A 27543-nucleotide genomic window follows, 5' to 3' on the forward strand; every position below is an offset into this window, starting at 1 on the left:
CCGCCACGCCTGGCTAATTTTTTTGTATTTTTAGTAGAGACGGGGTTTCACTGTGTTAGCCAGGATAGTCTCGATCTCCTGACCTCGTGAACCTCCCACCTCGGCCTCCCAAAGTGCTGGGATTACAGGCGTGAGCCACCACGCCCGGCCAAAAATTTCCCTTTTCTCAAAGTTTTCATATACGTGCTAGTAGATATGCATGTTACATGCGAGTAAAACTCCCTAGTCATTGTAAAAAGCAAAAATGCCCTTCAAATATCTAAATGCACCATAGTGTGCAAGCCCTTGGTTTGTGCTTTCAGCAATGGTTCCTTAATCGTAACTATTCTAGACTTTATCTGAAAGTATCTTTATTTTATTTCACTTTAAAAGTTAGTTCAATCTAGAATTACAGGTTGATAGCTGTTATCTCTCAGTGTTTTGAAGATACTATTTTATGTCGTCTGGCGTGTTTTGTTTCTATTTAACAAAAAAAGTCTACTCTCTTATTTGTAGGTGATTTGTGAGGGGGTGGTTTCTGCTTGCTTTTAAGATGCTTTGTCTTTGATGTGCTGCAGTTTCACTAAAATGTGAAACTGTGTCTGTGTGTAGCATATTATTTGCTCTGTTTGGAATTCATTATGCCTACTGAATCAGAGGAGTCATGTCTTTCATCAATTGTAAAAACTTCTTTCATCAATTCTGGAGACTTAGCCATTGTCTTTTCAAATTTCGCCTTTCCCATGTTGTATGTACTCTGTCCCTAAACTCCTATGAGTGGATGTTAATCTGTTTTTCATGTCTTTTAAGCCCAATTTCATAGTTACAACTCTGTCTCCTTGTAGTTCAAGTTTATAAATTTTCTTTTCTTTTTTCTTTCTTTCATTTTTTTAAGAGACAGGGCTTCAGCACATTGCCTGGGCTGGAGTACAGTGGCCATTCACAGGCACAATCATAGAGCACCATTATAGCCTCAAACTTGTGGGCTCAAACGATATTCCTGCCTGAGCCTCCCAAGAAGCTGAAACTGCAGCAGCTTAAATTTTCTTATCTATATCGAATCTGAAGCTGTATCTTATCTATATCTTACCTATATCTTATCTTAACTGTATCTTATGTATATCTAATCTGAAAGTATGCCTTATCTCTATCTTGCCTATATCTTAACTGTATCTAATCTGAAACTATGGCAGCTTAAATTTTCGTGTCTATATCTAATCTTAAAAGCCACAATTTTAAGATGCAGAAATTGTCAGCTTGGTTCAAAAAAACAAGACCAAACTATATACTTTTTATCAGAAATTTGCTTTAAATATAAAGGCTCATGTGTTGTAAGTAAAAGAGTGAAAGAAGGTATACTATGCAAATAGTATACTAAAGCTACTGTTTTAATATGACACAAAATAGAATTTAAGACAGATAATGTTATTGTACATAGATTTCATAATTATAAAAGCAGCGAGAATTATGAAAGTGTCATTTCATCAAGAAGACATACCCAGTAATATTTTCAAAATACGTGCAGTATGAATGATCAGAACTGAGGAGGGAAATGGACAGATCTGCAGTCACATTTGGAGATTTAAATGCCCTCTTCTTTAATTGATAGAACAAGCAGACACAAGGAAAAGAAGAAGAATCTCATCTCTTACTTCATGTCGTATAGAAAAATTAACTTGAAATGGACCATAAAACTAAACTTCTAAAAGAAAACATAAAAGAAAATCTTAGTGAATGTGGATTAGATAAATTTCCTAAATAGTACCAGAGGGCTACCAAGTCAGTTCAATAGAGAAGGGAAGATCTTTTTAACAAATGGTGCTATAATACTTAGGTATCTGTATATAAGATTATAAACCTAAACCAGTCTTACTCCAGACATAAAATTTAATTCTAGATGGATTATAGATCTAAATGTAAAACTCAGAACCATAATCTTCCTAGAAGAAAATATCAGAGACTATGTTTGCAGGCCTAGAGGAGGTAACAGTTCCTTGAACAAAATGCATAAAACACTAACCATAAAGAAGATGACATTAAGAAACCAAGAACGTTGGGTGAGGTGACTCTTGCTTATAATTCCAGTGACTCAGGAGGCTGAGGCAGGAGGATCGCCTGAGGCCAGGAGTTTCAGACCAGCCTGATCAACATAGCAAGACCCATCTTTTAAAAAACAAATTTTTTTTTAGCCAGATATAGTGGTGGACACTTGTAGTCCCAGCTCGTGGGAGGCTAAGGCAGGAGGATCACTTGAGCTTAGGTGTTTGAAGCTACAGTGAGCTTTGATCCCACCACTGCACTCCAGCCTGGGCAACAATGCAAGACCCTGTCTCAAAAAAAAAGATAAAAAACCAAATAGGCAAACCACACAGTGCTAAAAAAATATTCTCAGCGCATACATGACATACTACTTATATCCAGAATATATAAATATCTCCTACAAATCAACAATAAAAAGATGAGTAACCCAATTAAAAATACACAAAAGACTTGAACAGATACATCACAAAAGACATGTGAATGGCCAGTAAGCACATGAAAAGGTGCTTAACATTAGGCATCAGAGAAGTGCACAGACCACGATGAATGAAGAGGTTTGTAGGGATTCGAATAAGAGTGATGTAATTGTTCTATATTTTGATTGTGGGTGGCTGCACGAAATTCACATTTGCCAAAACTTAACTATACACTAAAAAAGATTGAATTTGCCTAGATAAAAATAGATATTCTTGAAGTCATAATGAAATACGATATCCCACTTAGTTGAACCACAAAAGAAAAAAATAGCATCATTCACTGATGAGGATCTGGAGCAACTGCAACCCTCATTGACTACTAGTGGACATATAAAGTTGTATATACCACTACAAGAACTTTTAGGAAGGTTTTTAAGGAGTTAAACATACATCTAATCTTACCACCCAGGTTTTACCCAGGACAAATGAAAGCGTATGTCGACAAAAACACTTTGACAAAAACATTCTTAACAGCCTTATTCATAATCATCTAGATCTTGAAATGACCCACGTTTCCATCAACAGGAAAATTGCTCAATTGTATGTTTACACAATATAATACTACTCAGCAATTAAGAGGAACAACTGCTGAAACGCAAAACACATAACAAAAATACATACCATATAATTCCAGTTACATGATCATCATGAGCAGGTAACACTAACTTGTACTGTAAGTCAGAAAGCGGTTGCCAGTGATTGGGACTGACTATAGAAGTGCACAGCTGAACATTGATGGAAAAGATACATGTCTTGTTGGGGGTAGTGGTTTCATGATTTATACGGTAAGCAAAATCCTTTCAGCTGAGCTGTTCAAATGTCTACATTTCATTATAAAATATACTGTAATTTATTAAAGTAAGTTACAGTATGATAAGGAAAAGTTAGTGGTAAGGAATGGACTTAAAAAATAAATATTGTTGAGCATATTACCTAGTTATTTAGGGAAATAAAATTAGCTTAGAGCCTCACTTCACACTTTATGTCAAAATAAATTTTCATTTAGCCTAGAGTTCAGTAATAGACGTTTTTAAATTGTCCATTTGGAACAACTTTATATAGGTCATTGCCACAGTGCTAAAGTGTGTGAGACCAACCAGCTCAACCTAGTTCGCCCAGAACAGTCATGGTTTTAGAACTGAATGCCCCATGTCTGGAAACCTTTGGTCTCAATTCTAAAACTGGAAGTCTCAGCTAGTCCAGGGAAGTAGCTCACCCTAATGTGAGTGCAGTTAAATACAGCATTATGTTTAGCAGTATGAATCAATAACCTTAAAATTTCAATGCTTACTGAACTTCTCTAGGGAAATGCCCTGAAAGCACTAGGGAATAGTAGACCAATCAGAAAATGTAAAAGGAAAATTGGAGGAATGAATTCTCCATAAGGCCTTTGAAAACCTCCAGTGTATTCCTTGGAACCAGAAGGCCACACACACGTTCAGGGCTGTGCGCATGCTCAGGAAAGACCAGAAAAGGCCTTAAACTGTCACCTCTGCCTGATCATGAGCTTCTGCGCAAGCGGTTTCAGGCAGTTGTTAACTCCCTTATCAGAGTGTTACAAAGTGGGCCCCCGACATGCACATGTAGCCCTTGCGGATGATTTATAAATTTTAGGCATTTAAGGAAATATCTGTTCAGTCATTAACTAACCACTAAGCTAACCAGACAGAGACTTCAGTGGCCAGATACGACAAAGAATACAGACTTTGTAACATTAAGAAAACTCACTAACAGACAGCAATGACAAGCCTAGATAAGAGGACAGTTCTGCTATCCAGAGTTGCCATATTATATTTATTTTAAATGCCTATTTTTCATCACAAAATTGTGAGGAAAGCAGAAAAAAAGGTATGGCCCCTGTGCAGGAGAAAAACACAATCAATGGATATTGTTCCTAGGGGAGGTCAGACATTGAACATACTAGACAAAGACATTAAACCAGGTATTTTAAATATGTTCAAGGAATAAAAGAAAACTATCCGATAGACTGAAATGAAAGTAAAGGAACAATATCTCACCAAGTAAAAAATATCAGTAAAGAGTTAGAAATTATATGTAAGAACCAAATAGAAATTCTGGAGTTGAAAAGTACAGTAACTTAAATGAAAAATTATCTAGACAAGGTCAACAGCAGATTTGAGCTGGCAGAAGAAAGAATCAGCAAACTTGAAGATGGGTCGATTGAGATTTTGATGCTGAAGAACTGAACAACAGCAAAAAAAAGAAAGAATGAAGAAAAATTAACAGCTTCAGAGACCTATGGGATACTATCAAGTTTACCAACATAATGGGAGTGTGTGAAGGATGGGAAAGAGAGAAAAAGGAAGAAAGAATATTTGAATAAATACTCACCCAAAACTTCTAAACTTGATTAAAACCATTAATCCAAGAACCTCAATGAACTCCAAGTTGAATTAATTGAAAGAGATCTACAACATAGACACATTACAATCAAACTGTCTCAAGCCGAAGGCAGAATATTGAAAGCAGCAAAAAGAAATAAGTCATCACATGCAAGGGATCCTCAACAAGATTAATAGCTGATTTCTCTTCAGAAACCGTGGAGGTCAGAAAGCAGTGAAATAACATATTCAAAATTCTGAAAAGAAAAAAACTTTGTTGACTAGAATTCTATATCCAGCAAAACTGTCTTTTGGAAGCAAAGAAGAAATCGGGACATTGCCAGATAAACAAAAGCTGAAGGAGTTCATCTCTCAAAAACCTGCCCTATAGGAAATAATAAAGAGAATCCTTCAGACTAAAATGAAAGGAAACTAGAGAGTAACTCAAATCCACACGAAGAAATAAAGAGCATAAGTGAAGGCAACCACATGGGTAAATATAAAACAACATACGGGTATTATTTTATATGTAACTCTTTTTTTCTCCAACCTGATTTTAAAACAACTGAATAAAGCAATAATTACAAATTGATGTGCACACATTGTATAAACATATAGTTAATATGACACCAGCACAAGGGGGTAAATAAACTAGGTTCTCATAAAATGTTTGTTTGTTTACTTGTTTATTTTTAGAGGTAGCATCTCACTCTGTTACCCAGGCTGGAGTGCAGTGGCACAATCATAGCTCACTGCAGCCTCAAACTTACTCACTCGGGCAGTCCGCCTGCCTCAGCCTCCCGAGTAGCTGGGCTGCAGGTGTGCACCACTACACCCAGCTAAATTTCTTTTCTTTATTTTTTTAGAGATAAGTGTCTCTCTGTGTTGCCCAGCCAGGCCTCAAAGTGTTGTACTCAAGTGATGCTCCTGCTTCAGTCCTCTTGCCTGAGCCACCTGAGTCACTGGGATTGCAGTCGGGAGCCACCACCTCTGACTTTAAATTTTTACTTTACAATCCAAGATAACCACTAAGAAATAAATGACATGGGAATTAAAATGGTACACTAGGAAATATCTAATATAAAAATAATGCAGTAATTGAGGAATAGAGAAAGAAAAGACATAGAACAAATCACCAAATTAAGTAAATTCTACATTATCAGTAATTATATTAAATATAAATGGATTAAGCACTCCAGTTAAAAGGCCAAAGATGTTGATAGAGTAGGTTAAAAAACAGAATCCAACTATACAAGGTCTACAAGAGACACTTTAGACTGAAAGACACAAGGTTTAAAGTAAACAGGTGGAAAAGATACATTACACAAAAAGTAACCAAAAGACACCTACTGTGGCTATACTAATATCAAAGTACACTTTAAGAAAAAAATTATTACTAAAGGCAAAAGACATTTATAATATATATCATTATATAGTCGTAGATGATATATATTTTATAGTTATATACTCTATAATACATTTCTAGAAAGACATAAACTATTGAAACTAACTCAAGAAGAAACAGAAAATGTTAATAGATTTAAAACAAGTGAGGAGATTGAATTAGTAATCAAAAACTTAAAAAACACAAAAATCCCAGGGCCAGATGGCTGCACTGGTGCGTTCTGCCAAACATTGAAAGAATTAACACCAATCATTCACAAACTCTTCCCCAAAAGGGAATAAGCAATGAGGAATGCTTTCCAGCTCATTCTGTGTGGCCAGTATTATCCTTATACCAAACCAAAGACATCACGAGAAGAAAAAACTGCAAATCAATATCCCATATGAATATAGATGTAAAAATCAACCAAATAACAACCTGGATCCAAACAGCATGAAAAAGGATGATGTACCATAACCAAATGGAATTCATTCAAGGAATGCATGGTTAGTTCAACGTAGAAAAACCAAAAAGACACCATCTTAATCAAGGACATAAAGCACATGATACCTCAGCAGACACAGAAAAGCAATTGTCGTAAACCAACAGCTTTTCATGATAAAAACACTGAATAAACTGGGAGTAAAAGGGAACTTCAGCCTGATAAAGGGTATCTCTGGAAACCCTGTAGCTGACATCATACTAACTGGTGAGACACTGAAAGCTTTCCCTCTAAAATCAGGAACAAGACAAGGGTATCTGCTCTTCCTACTTCGATTCAACATTGTCCTGGAGGTTCTAGAATTTAGGCAAGATTTTTTTTAAAAAGGCTACCAGAATAAAAAGCAAGAAAACTATTTCTATTTGCAGATGACATAATCTTGTATAGAAAAAATCTTAAATACAACAGCAGACTATCAAGCTGATAAACGATGTCAGTAAATTTGCAGGATAGAGAAAGAAAAAATTCATTTATAATAGTATCAAAAAGAATAAAATAAATAAATTGAAGTATAAATTTAAGGACATGGATAAGCAAAAGTGGCAAATCCATTTTTAATGGATTTTAGTGGAGCATTATTTAGCCATAATAAGGAATAAAGTACTGATACATGCTCCAAAGATGAACCTTGGAAATGTGTTAGTGAAAGAAGCCAAGCACAAGTGGCTCCATATTATATATCCCATTTATTTGAAATATACAGAATAGGGGAATTCATATGGTTAGAAAGTAGAATCGTAGTTGCCAGTGATGGAGAGGAGACACAGGAGTGACTCAGTGGATAAAGAGGTTCTTTTTGGGGTGATGAAAATATTTTGAAATTAGGTGGTGATGTTGGTTGCACAACCTTGCGAATGTACTAAAAACCACTAAACTATATGCTTTAAAAATGAATTCTATGGTATGTGAATTATTTCTCCATTTTTTAAAAAGTTGGTGTAAAAGAAAAAAAGTGACTCTAAGGCTATTTATGCAAATACATCTCTCGGTACTGGAATTCTAAAATATCCTTAATAATATATCTTCAATTGAAATGTTCAGTGATAATCTGGAAAGTCTTTAATATGTAGTTTCGTTCAACAAATTATGCTCTTAAAAAGAGTTTGGTGCACAGAAATAATTCATTAACATTTTTAATCTTTTCTACAATAATCTATGAAAATCTTTCTTTATATTTCTTGCCTGGCTTGTTCTCCCAGGAATTAGGAAGATTTTCTTTATACACTAAGTAGAACTATTTATAAATTGTATTGAGTTTTATATGGCCATCCTCTGCTGGAGATACTGTCTAATAACCACATTGTTACATTTGTTTATATTAGGATTTTTAGATCTTGGTTTTCGTTGAGGGAGTGGCAGGTGGTGGTTTGAGACAGAGTGTCTCTCTGTGTCACCCATGCTGGAGTGCAGTGGTGTGATCTCAGCTCACTGTAACCTCCACCTCCCAGGTTCAAGTGATTCTTGTGTCTTGGCCTCCTGAGTAGCTGAGACTACAGGCATGCGCCACCATGCCCGGCTAATTTTTGTATTTTTAGTAGAGACAGGTGTTTGCCATGTTGGCCAGGCTGGTCTGAAACTCCTGGCCTCAAATGAACTACCCACCTCAGCTTCCCAAAGTGCTGAGATAACAGGTGTGAGCCACCATGCCCAGCCTCAAGGGGTATGTATTTAAATTTAGTTGCATAATGGTTTCTTTTTAGATAATATAAAACATCAGATCTTTATATGGTTAAAATATTCTTTATGTAAATTTATGATCCCAAGAATTTCTGGGCTCATAGTCAAATTTTTTAAAAGTGATATGTGATCTTTAACAGATTTTAGATTAGTACTCAACAAAACAAGTTTTTATGTAAAAATTGCATGATGATCGTTCCTTTCCAAAAATTTTCAGTGAAGGTCCTGAACATTGCTGTATTCTATTCATTGTTGGTTCTTAATTTTTTTTAATTCAGTATTTAAAGCTTATTACATTGAAGTATAATGCTTCCATGAATGTCCTCTTAAGTTTGTCTTATTGTGGAAAAGGAACAATCTCTTAAGACAATGTACCTTGCACTATGTATATATATGCGCGCAAAGTATTGGCAACCTTTCAGAAATAAGAATTAAGTTGCCTCTTCTTCTGGAGTGGGATTGCACCTACCGGTAGAATTGGATAATTATTTCACCTAAGGAAGGGCTCTTTATTCAAAAACTGACTCCTGGTTCGTTTAATTAACATTTATTCTAATTAAACCAGTCCTTGAAATCTGAGCTGTTTTAATATTTCTAAATAATAGCTTTCCTATTATACCAAAAGAATGGAATAAAGTTTGTACAGGAAGAAAAATAATTGGAACTGAGTTGAGCAGTAGGCATGAGAATGTGGCAGGAGGTGAATGGATGCTCCAAACAAAATGACTTTCCCTCCCATTACTTGAGTTCCTAGTAAAATAAAGTATGCAAAATGATGCCACTTGATTTTTCAGGTTCTCAAATTAAGGTGCATTTCTCAGTGGATTGATACTCAGCCTTCTGGGGGAAAATGTTTCGGTTTTACTCACTTGACAGTAAGGAAAGTGGTTTTAGTAAATAAAATAGCTTTGAATGATAATATTTTGTTTTAGTACACAATGTATTTTTAGTCAATCAGAACAGGAAACATTTTAGTGGTCAAGTTATTGCGACTAATTTTTTAATACATGCTTACTCAAAGAATAGACTATTGTGATTTCTAATCAAAGTGATTCTTTTCTCCCAAATTAAAATTTCATTTGATTTACAGGTGAACAGTGTTGACCTCAGAGCCGCTAGTCATGAGCAGGCAGCAGCTGCATTGAAAAATGCTGGCCAAGCTGTTACAATTGTTGCACAATATCGACCTGAAGGTAATAACATTCTTATTGTCTGTAGTTATTGCTTATTTTAGTTTTTAAAATTCTTCCTCTTTAATAATGTTTAACTTCCAAGCTTCCTTTTTTGTGTTGGTTTTCTTTTTTCTGATTTGCTAATCTAGTATTTGTTTAGTCTGAACCTAGTTCTTTTTCGAAATCAAAAGTTGTTTGTTTTTTTGGTTTTTTGGTTTTTGAGATGGGATTCCACTCTTGTTGCCCAGGCTGGAGTACAATGGCGTGATTTCAGCTCATCCCAACCTCCGCCTCCCAGGTTCAAGTGATTCTCCTGCCTCAGCCTCCCAAGTAGCTGGGATTACAGGCGTGCACTACCACATCCAGCTAATTTTTTGTATTTTTAGTAGAGACGGGGTTTCTCCGTGTTGATCAGGCTGGTCTCAAACTCCTGACCTCAGGTGATCCACCCGCCCCAGCCTCCCAAAGTGCTGCGATTACAGGCGTGAGCCACTGCGCCCTGCCAAAAGTATTTTTTAATGAGGTGGGAACTGGCATCCGCAAGCTTAACCCACATAACCCCATTATGTGGGTTAATTTAACTGTTTATTTTTTTAAATCTGTTCTGTAACTGAAGACCTATCTTTTAATGTTCCTTTTACTACTTTATTGATCTGAAAAAATAATAAAAACCATAAGCAGAGATACTAATAATGCCCAAAAAATCAGGTCACCCAGATTTTTTCTAGTTTTTGATTTAGGTTATAATTATTAATATCAAGATTTAAGACACGTTTCTAATAGCTGTTACTGCTGTTTAAAATAAAGAGAAGAATGCCAAGTTTGGGGTATAATGTGTGTCTAGATGGTAAAGTATCGTGGGTGTGACCTTACTAAGTTCCTAGGTGAAGAAGGTGGTAATGGAAAATTTGAGGTCATGCCGTATTACACATATGTAAGACTCTAGTGTACATCAGCATAACCACAACCCCAGTAAAACCTCAGTGGAATTTAAAAAGCTTAAATACCCAAAAGAATACATAGCATATTTGTTGATGCTCGTAAACAACATAATGAAGAAGGAAAAAATGATGTGAGTAAAGGAGCTAAATGAATAATTCCATAATTTATCAACTAATTACATTTATTATTTTTTGAAGCAGAATTTGTTTTTTTAATCTAGTATGTTTTTTAGCTGATCACAGTAGCATGTTGAGCATTGCTTGGTCGGTCTTAAGTATAGGAGATTCTGTCTAAACAAGGGAAAATTTGTTTAATTGGGAGTAAATTCTGAATATTAATTCACATTAACCAGACAATAGGGACTAACATATGAAGTCAGAAGGTCAATTCATTAATTTTTGTGAGAAACAAATCTGCCAGTGGGACCCCATGTACTTTTATCTTCTGGCCAACACATTCCACCCCGTAGGTACACTATATGGAAGCCAAGTTACAGTCACTCGTTCCTTAGTATTATAGACAGCCTCTCATTTATATAAGGAATACAAACTTTTTAGGTGTGGTTACGGGTAACTTAATATCTGCTCCCTGACCTCAAAACACACAGAACACACAAAAGCAGTAAGAAAAACAAAACATACACACATGCTCCTACCCACACAACTTCACTTCATATTTACTAGAACTAAGAAGGCCGGTATAATACCTGGACAACCAAGTGGAGGTAAAGACTCCTTAAGCAGCTGAGATCTTGCAGAAGCCACAAGGAAAGAGGGGAAGAGTTAAAATATGGAATGTTAAGAATGCTTCGTAGTGTCAGAAATTTAGGGTATGGTATAAAATTGCACCTCTTAAAGGTGAGGGGCTCATTTTTGAGGTATAAAAACAGGAGCCTTTTTTATTGCAGGTCTTGGGAAGTAGGGTGAGCAGGCTGGAGCAGAAGCCACTCATGATGTGGTTTGGTTTAGAAGAGCAGAGGACCCATATTTGGATAAAGCAGCCTGCCTCTGTAGGATCAGATAATGTGACAGTATTTGGGTTTTAAAACCTCTAAAAATGTCCTGTGCCTCCATCTTTCCTGTGCCCGTAGACTCTGAAATAGCTACTCTAGCAAAGTAGCAAAGTAATAAGTACTTTTTTTTTTTTTTTGAGACAGAGTTTCACTCTCTTGCCCAGGCTGGAGTACAGTGGTACAATCTCAGCTCACTGTAACCTCCGCTTCCCTTGTAGGTGGGATTACAGGCACCTGCCACCACGCCCAGCTTATTTTTATATTTTTAATAGCAACGGGGTTTTGCCATGTTGGCCAGACTGGTCTCCTGAGCCTTAGCCGCCCGCCTCGGCCTCCCAAAGTGCTGGGATTGCAGGTGTAAGCCACCACCTCCAGCCCCAGTAATAATTTAAAAGTAGCCTCACATTCATACAAAGATAATAAGAAGAGGTGGGGAAAAGCATCAAAGCTTAGTAACAGATTAGCTACACGCACATACAACACAAAAACATTAACACAAATCAGATTAAAATTTAACCTTAATGTTTTGCAATTTATGCATTCACTTTGAAAGAAGACCACAAAGTAGAAATGTAAGAACTGTAGGAAAAGATGACTCAATAACCAAAAAAAATTAACTTTGAGCTGGCAGAACCCAGGAGAGAAGAAAGCAACCAAGTTAGTGAAATTAGACCACAAACACAGAGTCACTGCAGAAAACCAGGAGACATAGAAGATACAATAGAAAAAGTAGACAAAATGAAACCGAGAAAATCCGAAAAGATTAAAAGAAAATGTTAGCAATGGAAGGTAATTATTTGTACAATATATACGTAATTAGACTTTCTGAAGAATAATTTTAAGGAAGAGAATAAATGTCTTAAATTATAATTCAATGCATTCAAGAAAACTTTCTTGAAATAAAAAGAAATAATCTTTGTATTAAAAGGGTACAGCGTAATATAGGGAAAATTGACTCCAAATGGCCAAAACTCAGACATTCTTGTTAATGTTTATTAAGAAAGAATTTTTTCGGACCCAGGCAAAAATACCAAGTCATGATACAGGAGGGAAAATTGGTTGATAGGAAAAACTACTCTTAATGCTTAGTGAGCATAGTACAGAACAAAAATAGTTAATTCCCTTGTAATCCCAGCACTTTGGGAGGCTGAGGCAGAACTGCTTGAGTTCAGGACTTCAACACCAGCCTAGACAACAAAGTGAGACCCCATCTCTACAAAAAAATCAAAAATTAGCCAGGCATGGTAGCACATGCATGTGGTAGCAGCTACACAGGAAGCTGATGCAGGAGGATCACTTGAGCCCAGGAGGTTGGGACTGCAGTAAGCCGTGTTCGTGCCACTGCAGTCCAGCCTGGGCAGCAGAAGGAGACCCTGTCCAAAAAAAAAAAAATCATTAATTTTTACCATTTTTATAGTTAGTGGCTCTTAAGTTTAATTTACCCCTATATGCACTAGATACACTTTCCACTGATAGTTAGCAAGGGTGGGCTACTCTTATCCTAGGTTAGTTATTGAATGGGCCCAGGAATTTCCCTCTCACTATCTTTTACTGTGCTTGTATTGTTTGGTCTTTCCTTCTTTATTCTTTCTTTTTTGCTTCTTTTTGTGATTTCTGCACTTTTCTTTTGTATGAGCCTTTCTAGATGGTACTCTTTTTATTTAGTTTTATTCAATACTTTCACCTATTCTAGTATAGATGAAGCCATTTTTGTATCAAGGAGAATTTGCATTCTTTGATTATTTAAATAGCAACTATTTAGTAGATACATCTATGTTTCAAGGGTTACTCTTATGTTGTGTTACTCTCACATATGTGTCTTATTTCCAGACATCTGAACACCACACTTGTATGTCCTATTTGATTTCTTTAGCTGTATTTCTCAATGTGTTTCAAATTTAACGTTTATGAAATTTAACTTTTTTTACTAGCTCAATAAATGGCACCTCCATTCGTGCTTAAACCAGCAGCTCAGGAATCATACTTGACTCCCTCCCCATTCACAACCTCTCAGTCACAGCCACTAGCCTAGCCAGAGCCACCATCATCCCTTACCTGAATTACTGTAAAATCCTCTAACATGTCTCCTCACTTCTTTCTTAATTTTCTCCAATACATTCCCTATTCCTCAGCCAAAAGGATCATTTTAAATACAAAAATTGGGTTGAATTATTCCCCATTTAAAACAATATCCACTTTACTCTTAATAAAACCCAAATCCTTTAATAGGCCTGCAAGTTTCTTTGTAATTGTACACAGCACAGCACATACGATTTTACTTCATGCCTTCCACTCTTTCCTTTGCTCCTTAAGCTCTAACCATACAGGCCTTTTTTCAGACCCTTGGCTGTACCAGATTATTTCCTGATTCTCTGCTCGTGCTCTTCTTTCTTAGAATATTTTTCCCCTGTTCTTTTGATGGCTAGTTTATCTGTCCCATTCTCATGCTTCTATAAGGATGTACCCGAGACTGGGTAATTTATAAAGGAAAGAGGTTTAATTGACTCACAGTTTCAAAGGGCTGGAGAGACGTCAAGAAACTTATAACCATGGCAGAACGGAAAGCAAACATGTCCTTCTTCACAAGGCGGCAGGAGAGAGGAGAGTAAGAGCCAAGTGAAAGGGGAAGCCCCTATCAAACCATCAGATCTCATGAGAACTTACTGTCACAAGAATAGCATGGGGGGGAACCACCCTCATGATTGAATTACTTCCCACCGTGATCCTCCCACCACATGTGGGGCTTATGGGAACTGCAATTCAAGATGAGATTTGCGTGGGGACAGAGCCAAACGGTATCAGCTAGTTCCTTCTCATAGCACTGATATTTTTACTTTATAACAGTTACACAGTTTATAGTTACATGTTTATTTAGGTGTCTATTATTTAAGGCTTGCTGTATTCTCATAAAATACGTAGCAGTATCCCTATTTACAGAGGATGAAGTAGACTTAGATAACAAAGTTAGCAATAGCTAAGATTCATACCCAGATCTGTTGCCTTCAAAGTCCAGATAGTTTTCACTGAGAATATCTTGATGAGTCTGGTGAAGTGATATATGCTGTATTCTTTTACCACGGCTATGGTACTTTTGCCTAATGAAGGCAAGTAAGTACCAGCGGAGCACAGAAGACAGTCATTGCCTTAGAAATTTAAAAGGAGGGAGATTATATTGCCTGGCTGATAAAAGATATCATAGAGTGGGATCGAGGCGTAACTGGGAACCTAAGAATGGATAGGATTTAGATGGGCAGAGAGAAAAAATGACATCGTAGGTGAAGAATAACAGACGACCAAAGATAGGAGAGTTAAAATTTTAAAGTATGTTTTGGGTACTTTAAAAATTTACCTGTCCTCATTGCTGTATTGCTGCTTACCTATGTCTGCTTATTAATCATTGATACTATGGCTTCATATTTTGTTTTAATATTATATATTTTTAACAGATGTATTTTTGTTGTACAGCACATTTTAAAGAAAAAAACATATTTTAGATTATCAAAGCATAACTACTATGAGGGCCGAAGATAGAAGTTGAAGAGTCAAATTTTCTTTCTCAGTGAGCTCGCTATTTTAAGAAGTACAAAAGGAGTCACCTCACACTCTGATAATCATCATCTTGCAGTTAGTGTCTTTCCTAAAGGCTTGGGATTCTCTACCTTATTGATAATCTTACATACATACAGACAGACAGACAAAGAGATAAAGGTAAGCTTTTGGTAGAATTAAGTTTTTTATCTTTTAGGATCTATGGCTTGCCTTACTAGTCTTCCAAAAAAGTACTATTATGGGTTTTTGAGCTTATATACTTTGAACTTTCTTGACTTGGATTCTAATTATGAGGAAAAATAATCTCTACAAGACATATGAAGGAACATTATCTTCCAACTCCTGTCAGTTTTATTAATTCCAAAGGCAAGGAATAATTCACTTTGAGGGGGGCCTTTACTGTTAATCTTTTTGTAGAATCGTTATCAGAAATTAGCTGGATGTGGTGGCTCATGCCTCTAATCCCAGCACTTTGGGAGGCCTAGGTGGGAAGATTACTTGAGCCCCGGAGTTCGAGACCAGCCTGGACATGGCAAGATCTCATCTCTACTAAAAGTTTTTTTAAAGTTTTTTAATTAGCCATGCATGGTAGTGCACACCTGTAGTCCCAGGTGAGGCAAGAGGATTGCTGTGATCTCACCACTGCACTCTCGAGCCTCAGCGACAGAGTGAGACCCCGTCTCAAAATAAAAATAAAGAAACATGGGAACTGGAAATATAATACTGTACTTGTTTTGGACTCCATATCCCAAAGTTATAAAATTTTATCAAATACTTCCTAGTCTATAGTTTAAGAATCTCTTGGCCTGGCACAGTGTCTCCCGCCTGTAATCCCAGCACTTTGGGAGGCAGAGGCGGGCGGATCACAAGGTCAGGAGATCGAGACCATCCTGGCTAACACAGGGAAACCCCGTCTTACTAAAAATACAAAAAACTAGCCGGGCGTCTGGCGGGCGCCTGTAGTCCCAGCTACACGGGAGGCTGAGGTGGGAGAATGGCGTGAACCCGGGAGGCAGAGCTTGCAGTGAGCCGAGATCGCGCCACTGCACTCCAGCCTGGGTGACAGAGTGAGACACTGTCTCAAAAAAAAAAAAAAAAAAGAACCTCTTGTGATAGAATATAATGGTAAAACTGTATGCCATGCATGGTACGAACCATGTTATGTTTATTAACTCTTAATTCCCAAGATAATCCTCTAAGTAAGCACTGTTATCCCCATTTTACGTTACAGTTGAATAAGCTACAGCATAAAGAGACTAAGTAATTTGCTGGTTACACAGCTGTTAAATGGTTAAGATTTCTTCTGGTTCCTTTTAAGGGAAGAAAAACCTTTTCCTCCACCCTTGTATGTTCAATAACAGGGCCTGCGAATTAAACTGACAGAAAAAACAGATTAACATGAAAAAAAAAGTTTCTTGTGTATGGATGCAAGAGGCAACAAAAGAAATACTATAGCTAGCTTGTGGATGAAGTTAAAAACTTGTATACCTAATCTAGTAGGGAAAAGGAAGGAGGGAGAAACAGCTTTTATTGGAAAAACACAGACATTTCTTAAGACAGGTTTTTAGGAGAAGAGATGGGGGATAAAATTTGTGGTAACGTTTGTCTGAACTGGTATGAGGGGTCTTTCCATTCTTCGGGGCCATCAGACCCCTCAGCGAGGGTGTTTATGGGAACAGCGTTTCTCAGAAGCTGCACCTTTTGGTCAGTTTAGAGGAACTCCAGGAAGGCTTGTTCTCTGCATCTGTTAAATCTCAGATACCTTCAGCTTAAAATAATCTCTGTGGCAACTCTGGGGTTCTTGGTGGGTCTCCATACCCTGTTCTCACTCTTTCAACTACAGCTAAACTCTTGGAGTCTCTAACCTCAAATATTTAATCTTATTGTTCCTCAAGAGTATTAGGCCAACTTTCAGAGCTTATATGTCAATCTTTTGTTCAGAAATCATTAATTACATTGTAATAATACCATAAAAGAAATAAAGCAGAAAGAATTAAACTCAATATATAAGTTAAACTTACTTTCTCTTTCCCCTAGGTTAGGTCTTATATTTGTGATGTAGTTTATTTTCACAAGAAAAAAACTGTTTGGTGTTATAATCCCTATTTTTGCAAGTGACTGAAGTCTAGAAAGGTTAGGCCATAGTCACTTAACTTTTCTGCGCTTCAAAGCTTTGATTGAAATCTTGAGTTACAGAGGTAGATTTCTAACACCCAGTGTCCTGACTTTATTTTCATTATTACTTCTTATACCAACCAAAGGGAGAAGAGGTAGAGATAATCGGGGGAGATTGCAGTGGACTAGTGGCATTTATTTGCAGGCATTTGTCATTTCTTATGATTTTCGTAGAAGATACGTCCTTAAATTTTTTTTCAGTCTCCTGCTTTCCCACTTTCCTTGCTGTATTTTTCTACATGCCTGTGCTAAGTTGACCCTTCAGTCTCCTGCTTTCCCACTTTCCTTGCTGTATTTTTCTACACACCTGTGCTACAGCTGACCCTTGAACAACACAGGTTTGAACTGTGAGTGTCTACTTATGCACGTGCTGTTCAACCAAACTGGGATAGAAAAATACCATATGCCTATCGGATTCCACAAGGCCTCCTGTTAGACTTGAATATGCATGGGTTTTGGTATACGTGGGGTTCTGGAACTAATCCTCCGAGTATACCAGAGAGCTATTGTACTTAAAACAACTAACTTGCCTTCTTAAAAATAGTTTTCCTTTTTCTTCTGTAGGCCAATTTGTAGTATCCATCCTCTTGAGAGTTGTTTCTCTTGGGTTTAATATCTGTGTTTAATCTATTTTATTATAGTTATAAATGAATGTTTTCCTTTATAGGGATTGCATGTTAAGAGATTGAGGAAGTCCAATTTCCCCCATACCTCTTCTTCACTTTCCTCCACCTTTTTACTTCTAGTGTGGAGGTGAAAACAAAGGTTAAAATTTGAAAGGGGAGATCAAATGAAAAAATCAGCTTTTAAATATCTCTCCTTGTATAAGCGCACACATACTAACTTGTAGCCAGCAGTTCAGATACTTCCTAATATGTTTCATGACAAGAAATACGGTTTGATACAGGAATTTTTAAGATGTTGAATGGAGAAAATCTCTTATGTAAAATTACAGCTTTGCTGAGTTTTGATGTGATTTCTAGGAGAGGAATGTAAATGACAACTGAAAAAGGGATGGAACTCTTCTGTCAAAATAAAAACTTAAGAAAATAGGTGTGGTGGTTAGCACTTTGGGAGGCTGAAACAAGAGGATCACTTGAGCTTAAGAGTTCAAGATCCCCTGGGTAACATAGGACACCCTGTTGCTGCAAATAATTTTTTAAATGAGCTGGGCATAGTGATGCATGCCTGTAGGCTCAGCTACTTGAGAGGCTAAGGTAGGAAGATTGCTTGAGCCCAGGAGGTCAAAGCTACTATGAGCCATGATCGTGCCACTGCACTCCAGCCTGGATGACAGAGCAAGACCCTGTCTCCAAAAAAACCTTAAAAAAAAAAAAAAAAGGATAAAGAAAAAAATATATTGGTGGGACTGTTTAAGAAAATATACACAGAGCCAGGCGCGGTGGTGGCTCACGCGTGTAATCCCAGCACTTTGGGAGGCCGAGACGGGCGGATCACGAGGTCAGGAGATCGAGCCCATCCTGGCTAACACAGTGAAACCCTGTCTCTACTAAAAAATACAAAAAAACTAGCCAGGCGAGGTGGCGGGCGCCTGTAGTCCCAGCTACTCGGGAGGCTGAGACAGGAGAATGGCGTAAACCCAGGAGGCGGAGCTTGCAGTGAGCTGAGATCCGGCCACTGCACTCCAGCCCAGACGACAGAGCGAGACTTCGTCTCAAAAAAAAAAAAAGAAAATATACACAGAATGGGTAAAATGTGGAGATTGATAGGACTAAAAGTATCAATTGATTGAAACAAAAGGAAAATGTTAGAATCTTAACTAGGTAAATGAAATAGAAGGTTTAAAGGAAAAGTAACTTTAAAATGCTGAAGTATGTTTTGAACGTATAGAAAGGTGGCTGTGAGAAATTGTTAAGAGTAAGGCAAAGACTTGGCCAGGCGCAGTGGGTCACGCCTGTAATCCCAGCACTTTGGGAGGCCAAAGCAGGCAGATCCCTTTTAACCGAGAGTTCAAGACCAGCCTGGGCAACTTGATGAAACTCTGTCTCTACTAACAAAAAAATTAAACAGGCATGGTGATGCACACCTGTAATTTCAGCTACTGAGGAGGCTGAGGCACAAGAATCGCTTGAACCCAAGAGGCGGAAGCTGTAGTGAGCCAAAATTGCACCACTCTACTCTGGCCTGAGCAACAGAGCGAGGTGGGGTAGGTGGGAAGACTAAGCAAAAACTGTGAATATGAAGATCTGAATACAGTGAAAGAAATAAGTCACAAATTTAAGAAATTATCAGGAATTGACTTAGCTCTTCAGTGTCTTAAATTTTTAATATCTGAGACTATGTTAACTGCTTTGTAGTAGCTTAGTTACTCATTAAGAAAGGATATTTTCTGCGTCACTGTAAAAAGTAATGTGTTCTTTTTACAGAAAGCTTTTAAATCTCTAAAATGTAGACTATTTTAAATCACTAGGACTTCTGTTAATCAGATCAGCGAAATTGCTAAAGCTGATAGCGCCGCATGAGACGTGATATGCATCTTATTTAAAACGCATAGCAGAGCTTTTAAAGTAGTAAGGAATTAGCAAGCAAAGCGTGAAGGGAAACTAGGAACTCAGGGCTAAGGAAGCACAGAAGTCTCCCTTGTTTCAGGCGCGACAGCGTACTACTGGCTTGGGAGAGCCAGTTAAATTTTCAGAAATTTTCCAAACTAAAACATAGCCTTTATTAAAAATAAAATTATACAGAAGTACAAATAAGTTACATTTAAAATAGTAAAATTAAAAACAAAGGTAATAAATATTGAAAAGTCATCACTTCCTAGTTGTTTTCTAGGAAGTAAAATAATAGAAACATAAACCAGTGGGACTAATAGAAAATACAAAAAGAGGGCTGGACGCAGTGGCTCACACCTATAAATCCCAGTACTTTGGGAGGCCAAGGTGGACAACTCAAAAGGTCAGGAGTTCGAGACCAACCTGGTCAACATGGGGAAACCCCCCGTCTCTACTAAAAACACAAAAACTAGCCGGGCGTGGTGGGGCGTGCCTGTAGTCCCAGCTACTCAGGAGGCTGAGGGAGGAGAGTAGCTTGAACCCCAGAGGGGGAGATTGCAGTGAGCCAAGATCGTGCCACTGCACTCCAGCCTGGACAACAGACCAAGACTCCCTCTCAAAAAAAGAAAGAAAAAACAAAAAGAGGTAGATTTAAAGCTGAATCGCCCAGAACTCCTCCTCTCCCTCAAAAAAATTAGGAAAGCCAAACCAAAATTTGTTTAAAATCTACAATAAAACTAGGCAAAAAGATGAAAGATATCCTATGAACCCCAAATGTAAGCTGATGTAAACAAAGTATTAACAGCTACAAAACCATCTGATATCAGCATCTGTGTAAGGGGATGTAACAGGAGAAGTCCAGTGTTAACCAGTACTCACGCAAAATGCAGTAGGTTAATTTGAGAACACCGAGTGAACTGTAAGAGTTTTTATACAATCTGCATGTTGAGTGCAAAGAATCTCCAGTAAGATATGAAGGGGCCACGAGCAGTCTAGGCCCTACGACACAGTTAACCGACTATAGCTCCCTTTCCATTTAAAGCCCCACACTAAGGAAGAACTGCTGGGAATAAAATCCAAATTGAACAGGATAGGGATAATAGAGCCAAAGGAAATAGAAGGTTCAGATTAATGGGGGTAAGTGAAGTTTCAGGCAGTCTCACAGTATCTGAGATCATGTCTTTAAACACTTGAAAGAAGCAAAATGGAGAATTCTAGAGCTGTGAAGTGAGAAAACCTGTCTTGACTCGTAGGTCCTCTGTAAAAGTTGAGGAAAACTAATTTCATATAAAAATGAGCAACAATCGAATCCCATGGAAGCCTATTTGAAAATGAAAATAAGGATTAGTGTAGTATCTCCACAGACAGTAGTAAAGCTGTACCAGAAAGACAGTTTATGACGCTAGTGTCAACTAAAATTAATATTTCAAAACAAGTTAAAGAAAAATGATAGAATATGTGGAAGAGCAACATCAGTAAGTTGATAGAACTCAGAAAATTAGTAGAAATAAAGACACGGTCTTAAAAACTAAATTTAACTAGAAGAGACATCTTTCCTTAAACCAAGAAGGTGAAAAAGAAGAAAAATTTTTAAAGCAAAAATAGACCTTCTCTTTCTACAATTTGATCAGTTTAGTCCTAAAGCCATTAGGTAGAGCAGAGAAAAATGGTTTAATCTACACCTCAGGTCTGGAGAGGTTTCGGAGAGCTCTGGTGGCTCATTGGACTTACCCATGAGGATGGCTTCCATGCAGGGTAGTGCCTTGGTTCAGGAGTGAGAGCCCGAGGGCTGGTGAGGAAAGCACATAGGGAATGCTCAGAGCCCAGTCAGGGAAGTAGATGGTTGTTCAAATTGAGATTGACCAAATTAATATATTAGGTTATTGTTATTCATAATTTTCACTGTTGAGTAGAGTTACAAATATGGAAAGGAAGAAAACTTAAATATGAATCCTGTAATACTGCATTAGAATTGAAGAAATTGGTTTGAAGGGATGGTTTTCCACTGATACAGATGTAAGCACAATTATCTATATCAGTGAGTATGTATCTGTGTGTATGTAATTTTCCCTGGCTCTGCCCACTGAGAGGGCCTGAGTCTAGTGCCACCCCAATAGCAGTGAGCACCTGGCACCCAGATCTTGCCTTGCAAATATTATTCCCCACTGAAATTACTAAGGCTTTTTTGACAAATGGCAGGTTCCCCAGATGTCAGGCAAAGGAAATGCTAGATTGTTCTGTAATATCCTTTGCCAGAAAACAAGACTCAAGGAATATTGGAGACATGTCAGATGGACACAGAATCTAACTTCAAGGGACCCTCACTGGCCAAATCAGGAACAACTTCAGCGTTCATTTCGTGGTAATAATGGCGTATTATAACCCATTGAATAAAGTAGGAAATAATGAGTTTTCACTCATATAAATAAATGAATTAATTGAAAGTTTGATGAGAATGGAGAATTGTACGCAGTTTCAGTAATTTATTTGCAAAAGGGAAAAGTAACTTTACAGTAGAGAAACCTGACAGACACAACTTTAATCAAGTGATAAAGTTAATAACATTGGTAATGGGACAAATCAAAATGGTGTACCACCTGATACAGGTATGTCGGGTAGAACATAACATCTGTGATATTCCTGCCAAAGTTGGATAACCTCAATCTAATTGTGTGGAAACTTCAGGCAAACCCAAATTGAGAGAGATTCTACAAAACAGTTGACTTGTAATCTCCAACAGTATTAATATCACAAAGTCAAGAAAACACTGAGAAACTGCTGTGACTCAGAGTCTAAAAAGATACAACACCTAAATGCAGCAAATGATTTTGAATTGGATCCTTTTGCTATAAAGAACATTATTGGTGGCTCTTCATAGGGTTCTGAGCATTAAATGGTAGTAATGTATTAATGTTACTTTGATTTTGATGGTTTTGTAGTTATATAGGAAAATATCTGTAGGAAATACACACTGAAGTATTCATGGGTGATGAGACATCAAGGAGGCAAATTGCTATCAAATGGTTCAGGAAAAACAGTTGGTGATTGCTTTAGTCTTTAAAAAGATATTAGTAAGAAGAAAGAAAGAAAAGAATTGAAAGTGACAGATATAGAAGGTAGGCAAAGAATATTCAACATGCTTGTAATAGGAGTCTCCTAGGAAGAAATCCAAAAACAATGCTAGAAAATGCCCAAGCAAGAAATCTTTTCTAAAATTAAAAAAGTTATTTCAAACTACTTACCAAAATGCCATAATAAAATGATTAGAATTTAAAGGGAAAAAAAATCTGGAATTCCACTTCCCTCCCCCATCAAAAAAAGAAAGAAAATTCTGTTGTTCTTAGTTTATAGAAGACAGTGGAGTGAATATACTCAATAAAGAAAGAAGCTGAATCAAACAGACTTTCACATATAAAGACTGGAATCAAATGTATCAACAAATAATTAGAGTTATAGTGTTCGTATAAACACTTCCTGGGGAGAGAGAACAATCTTCAGACATCCAAAATGATAGGAGGAGGGATACTGACATAAGGACTGGTGTTAGCATTAATGAAGATGATTATAAGGAAGAGGGTGTATAATACGAAAAAGCTATATACTCTGACAATTTTGATAAGGTACAGTTATTACAAAATGAGGGAAGAATTTGCAGATAATATGAAAACAGAATAAGCTTCCTAATTGTTTTAAAGTATTTAACTGGATATAAAAGTATAGTATTTGCAATCAGATCTGGGAAGATTGCTTGTAGGAGGAGACCAAAAGACAAAAGCCAAACCAAAGCTTGCCATTAGAACAGAAGGACAAGTGAGTCTGAATTTTTACACACACACTTAAAAGAACAAACCATATAGTGAGACTGTGCTCCGGTTACTGTTGCTTCATAAGATACTACCCCAAGCTTAATAGATTAAAACAACCTTTTAATAGATTTTGTAGGTTAGGAATTCAGGCAGGATTCTGGCTGGATGGTTCTTGTTTTCCTTCTGGCATCAACTGAGGTCACTTAGTGGGACTTGGGTGGCGAATGAGCTGCTTTGGAGGGCCCAGTTTGGCTTTGCTCCCCTTGTCTTACGCGTTGGTGGTACTGGCTGGAAGTTTGGGCTCGGAGTACCATCATGTGACCTCTGCAGTGTGGTGGTTTTAGAACAGTCTTGTTACATGGTACCTGGCTTCCACTGAACGAGCATTACAGAAGAACCAGGCAAAAGCTTCATGGCCTCTTCTGATCCGACCTTGAAAGTCACACGGGATTACTTTCACATTTTTTGTCATACAAATGACCCAAAGCACTAGCCCAGATTCCAGGAGAGGGGAATTAGATTCCACCTCTCGATGGGGAAATGGCAAGGTCACAGTGTACAAGAGCATGGGATGCGGGCATCTTTGGAAAATACAATCTGCTACTGGTTTATTTATGTTAAAAGCTTGAATAAATAAGACAGGATGATAAGAATAGAACTGAGAACAAACAATTTCTGTCACATCAAAAGTTAATTCATGAAAACAGACAATTTTCAGGCTTGCTAATAAAGCAGAATTTAACCCTGTGAAGTATATGAGTCATACGTACAACAAAGAAGTAAAGGTTAAAAACAAAGGACTGCATATAGCTGTATTAAAAAAAAAAAAAACAACATGGATGACATCTTTATATACTGTGCAGTTATCTTCTGGATATACTTACTATTTTTTTTTTTTTTTGAGACGGAGTCTCGCTCTGTCGCCCAGGCTGGAGTGCAGTGGCTGGATCTCGGCTCACTGCAAGCTCCGCCTCCCGGGTTCACGCCATTCTCCTGCCTCAGCCTCCCGAGTAGCTGGGACTACAGGCGCCGCCACCTCGCCCGGCTAATTTTTTGCATTTTTTTTAGTAGAGACGGTGTTTCACCGTATTAACCAGGATGGTCTCGATCTCCTGACCTCGTGATCCTCCCGTCTCGGCCTCCCAAAGTGCTGGGATTACAGGCTTGAGCCACCACGCCCAGCTAATTTTTGTATTTTTAGTAGAGACGGGGTTTCAGCATGTCGGCCAGGATGGTCTCGAACTCCTGACCTCGTGATCCGCCCATCTCGGCCTCCCAAAGTGCTGGGATTACAGGCTTGAGCCACTGCGCCCGGCCCTAGATATACTTACTATTAAGTGAAAAAAGCAAAGCAGAGAAATGTGTATTCTACTGTTGAGGAAAGAAGAGAAATGTTGGCTGGGCGCAGTGGGTAATCTCAGCACTTTGGGAGGCCAAGGCAGGCGGATCACGAGGTCAGGAGTTCGAGACCATCCTGGCCGACATGCTGAAACCCCGTCTCTACTAAAAATACAAAAATTAGCTGGGTGTGGTGACGTGTGTCTATAGTCCCAGCTCCTCGGGAGGCTGAGGCAGAAGAATCGCTTGAACCCGGGAGGCAGAGGTTGCAGTGAGCCGAGATCGCGCCACTGCACTGCAACTTGGAGACAGAGCGAGACTCCCTCTGAAAAAGAAAAAAGAGAAATGTATGTTTGTGTGTATATATACACACATATATACAGATATAAAAATATGGAATAAATGTAAATGTATTTGCATGTTTGTGTGTATCTTTATATTGTTTACATGTTTACATATAAGGATCAGGACAGAATAGGATGAGAAAAAGGGATAGAAACTGGACTTTTAAATACCTGTGTTTTATAGATTTGAGTGTGGAGTTATTTTACCTACTTATAAAATCAATAGGCCGGGCGAGGTGGCTCAAGCCTGTAATCCCAGCACTTTGGGAGGCCGAGACGGGCGGATCACGAGGTCAGGGGATCAAGACCATCCTTGGCTAACAAGGTGAAACCCTGTCTCTACTAAAAAAAAATACAAAAAATTAGCCGGGCGAGGTGGCGGCGCCTGTAGTCCCAGCTACTCGGGAGGCTGAGGCAGGAGAATGGCGTGAACCCGGGAGGCGGAGCTTGCAGTGAGCCGAGATCCAGCCACTGCACTCCAGCCTGGGCGACAGAGCGAGACTCCGTCTCAAAAAAAAAAAAACAATGAAAATTTTAAAAGGCAAATTGAAGTTGAAAATAAAGTACAAATGAATCTAAATGTGTGTCCACTTGGCAACAGTAATACTCAGGGAGGAACTATTCCAAGTAATTTTGAGATGGTAATTGGCCAGGTACAGAGGCTCGCACCTGTGATCCCAGAGCTGTGAGAGGCCAGAGCGAGAGGATTGCTTGAGGCCAGGAGTTCAAGAGCAGCCTGGACAGCATAGCAAGATGCCATCTCTACCAAAAATAATTTTTAAAAAGTTAGCCAAGCATGTTGGTGCGCACTATGGTCTCAGCCACTCGGAAGGCTGAGGCAGGATTGCTTGAGCCCAGGAGCTCAAGGCTGCAGTGAACTGTGATTGTACCACTGCAGTCCAGCCTGGGCAACAGAGCAGGACCCTGTCTCTGAAAATAAAAAAAGAAAACAATAATTCAACCATACATCTCTAGCTATGGCCTAAGGATTAAAAGCTACAGGAAATAGTTAACTGTTTACGGTAATCATATCATGGTAGTAGTGTTGGTGGTGTAATTCACTGTTGTAGATGTCATATTGGATAAAACAAGTAAGTCATTATGCTGGTACTTTTGTTCTGCTGTCTCCACTATCTTGAGAACCAGAATTACTCATATCCAAGAAAGCAGATACAACGCTAAAATAGAAGAGATTGAGTATAAACCCAGTGGTCCTAATTTTTCATTAGAAAAACCAGTATAAACTCATGATATATTTTTATTATCTCCATTCATCAATCTGTGGTTTAGCTGTGTCTACATGTACTAAAGACAACTTGCCATGGATTGATAATTATTTAATTATGATGGATACATTCTATTAAGGCTATTTATGTTTTTTTTAAGTGTTTTATTATAATTTTGAAAGGATAGTAAAATATTTTGTTAGATATTAATGTGGAACTTTAAATGTTTCTAAGCTTTTTGATGAATTATTGCTTCAATTGAGCTTATTATCCATAAAATAAAGTTGATGATGATGGTGAAAGGAAGACTAACTCAACGATAAACATGCTTACTCTTACTCTGTCATCTTAACCTATACAAACTCCCAGAGAAGTTGTTTGCTGTAAGACAGGCTTGAAACTCAAATTGGAAATAACCTAGTTGTCTGCAATTTGTTTGTTGTAAATAGAGGGGAAAAAAAGATACGTGTTTATAACCATGTAACTGCAGTATTTTTGAAAAAGTGCTTAAACTTTTGTTATTAATAGATTTAGTAGTTTTTAATATGTAGCTTTAAATAGTTCGTTTTCAAAATCATATTTTGGTATAAAAATATTTTTAATAAAAATATTCGTGAATGTTACTTCAGATTGCTTTTGTGTCTTTTGAATTTTGACAATTTATAAATTATAAAATGAGTTAAAATAAATTTTATCACTTGTTTAAGGCATATTTTTCCCTTTAGTGTTGACCCTGCACAAGTTCCATATTGAAGTATGTAAAATGAACTGATCGTCTCAAGGGGAAAAAGTCAATAATCAAAGCTTCTAGTGTATTAATTATTATTACAGGTTTCTTCCTTAATATAAAAATTAGAATAAATCCTGATTTTTAAAATTTACACTTAAATTCAACAGTAATAAGATTACTGCTGTCTGCTGCGTGGAAATTGTCATTTAATTGACTAAATGTGGTATAAACTTTAAAAGAGCATGTAGAAAAATTCTAACTCAGCCAATTCTAAATTATGGTACATTTAGGTTATTAATAATTTTTTTTTGAAATTTGTGTGTTGGGCAAAATCTT

The 27543-nt window shown here is 37.5% G+C and overlaps 1 protein-coding gene across 8 annotated transcripts in view; it reads left to right on the forward strand.

The window, feature by feature from the left end:
* The window catches only part of DLG1 (discs, large homolog 1 (Drosophila)), a 292696-nt gene that overhangs the window by 215798 nt on the left and 49355 nt on the right, over positions 1 to 27543 (forward strand). For all 8 annotated transcript variants that reach the window (XM_011988972.1, XM_011988970.1, XM_011988973.1 and 5 more), the window contains one exon: positions 9491 to 9593. In XM_011988972.1, the coding sequence (XP_011844362.1) occupies positions 9491 to 9593 (103 nt within the window). The remainder of the gene's footprint in view (positions 1 to 9490; positions 9594 to 27543) is intronic.

This window comes from Mandrillus leucophaeus, unplaced genomic scaffold (assembly GCF_000951045.1).
Source record: "Mandrillus leucophaeus isolate KB7577 unplaced genomic scaffold, Mleu.le_1.0 Scaffold342, whole genome shotgun sequence".
Classification (NCBI taxonomy): domain Eukaryota; kingdom Metazoa; phylum Chordata; class Mammalia; order Primates; family Cercopithecidae; genus Mandrillus; species Mandrillus leucophaeus.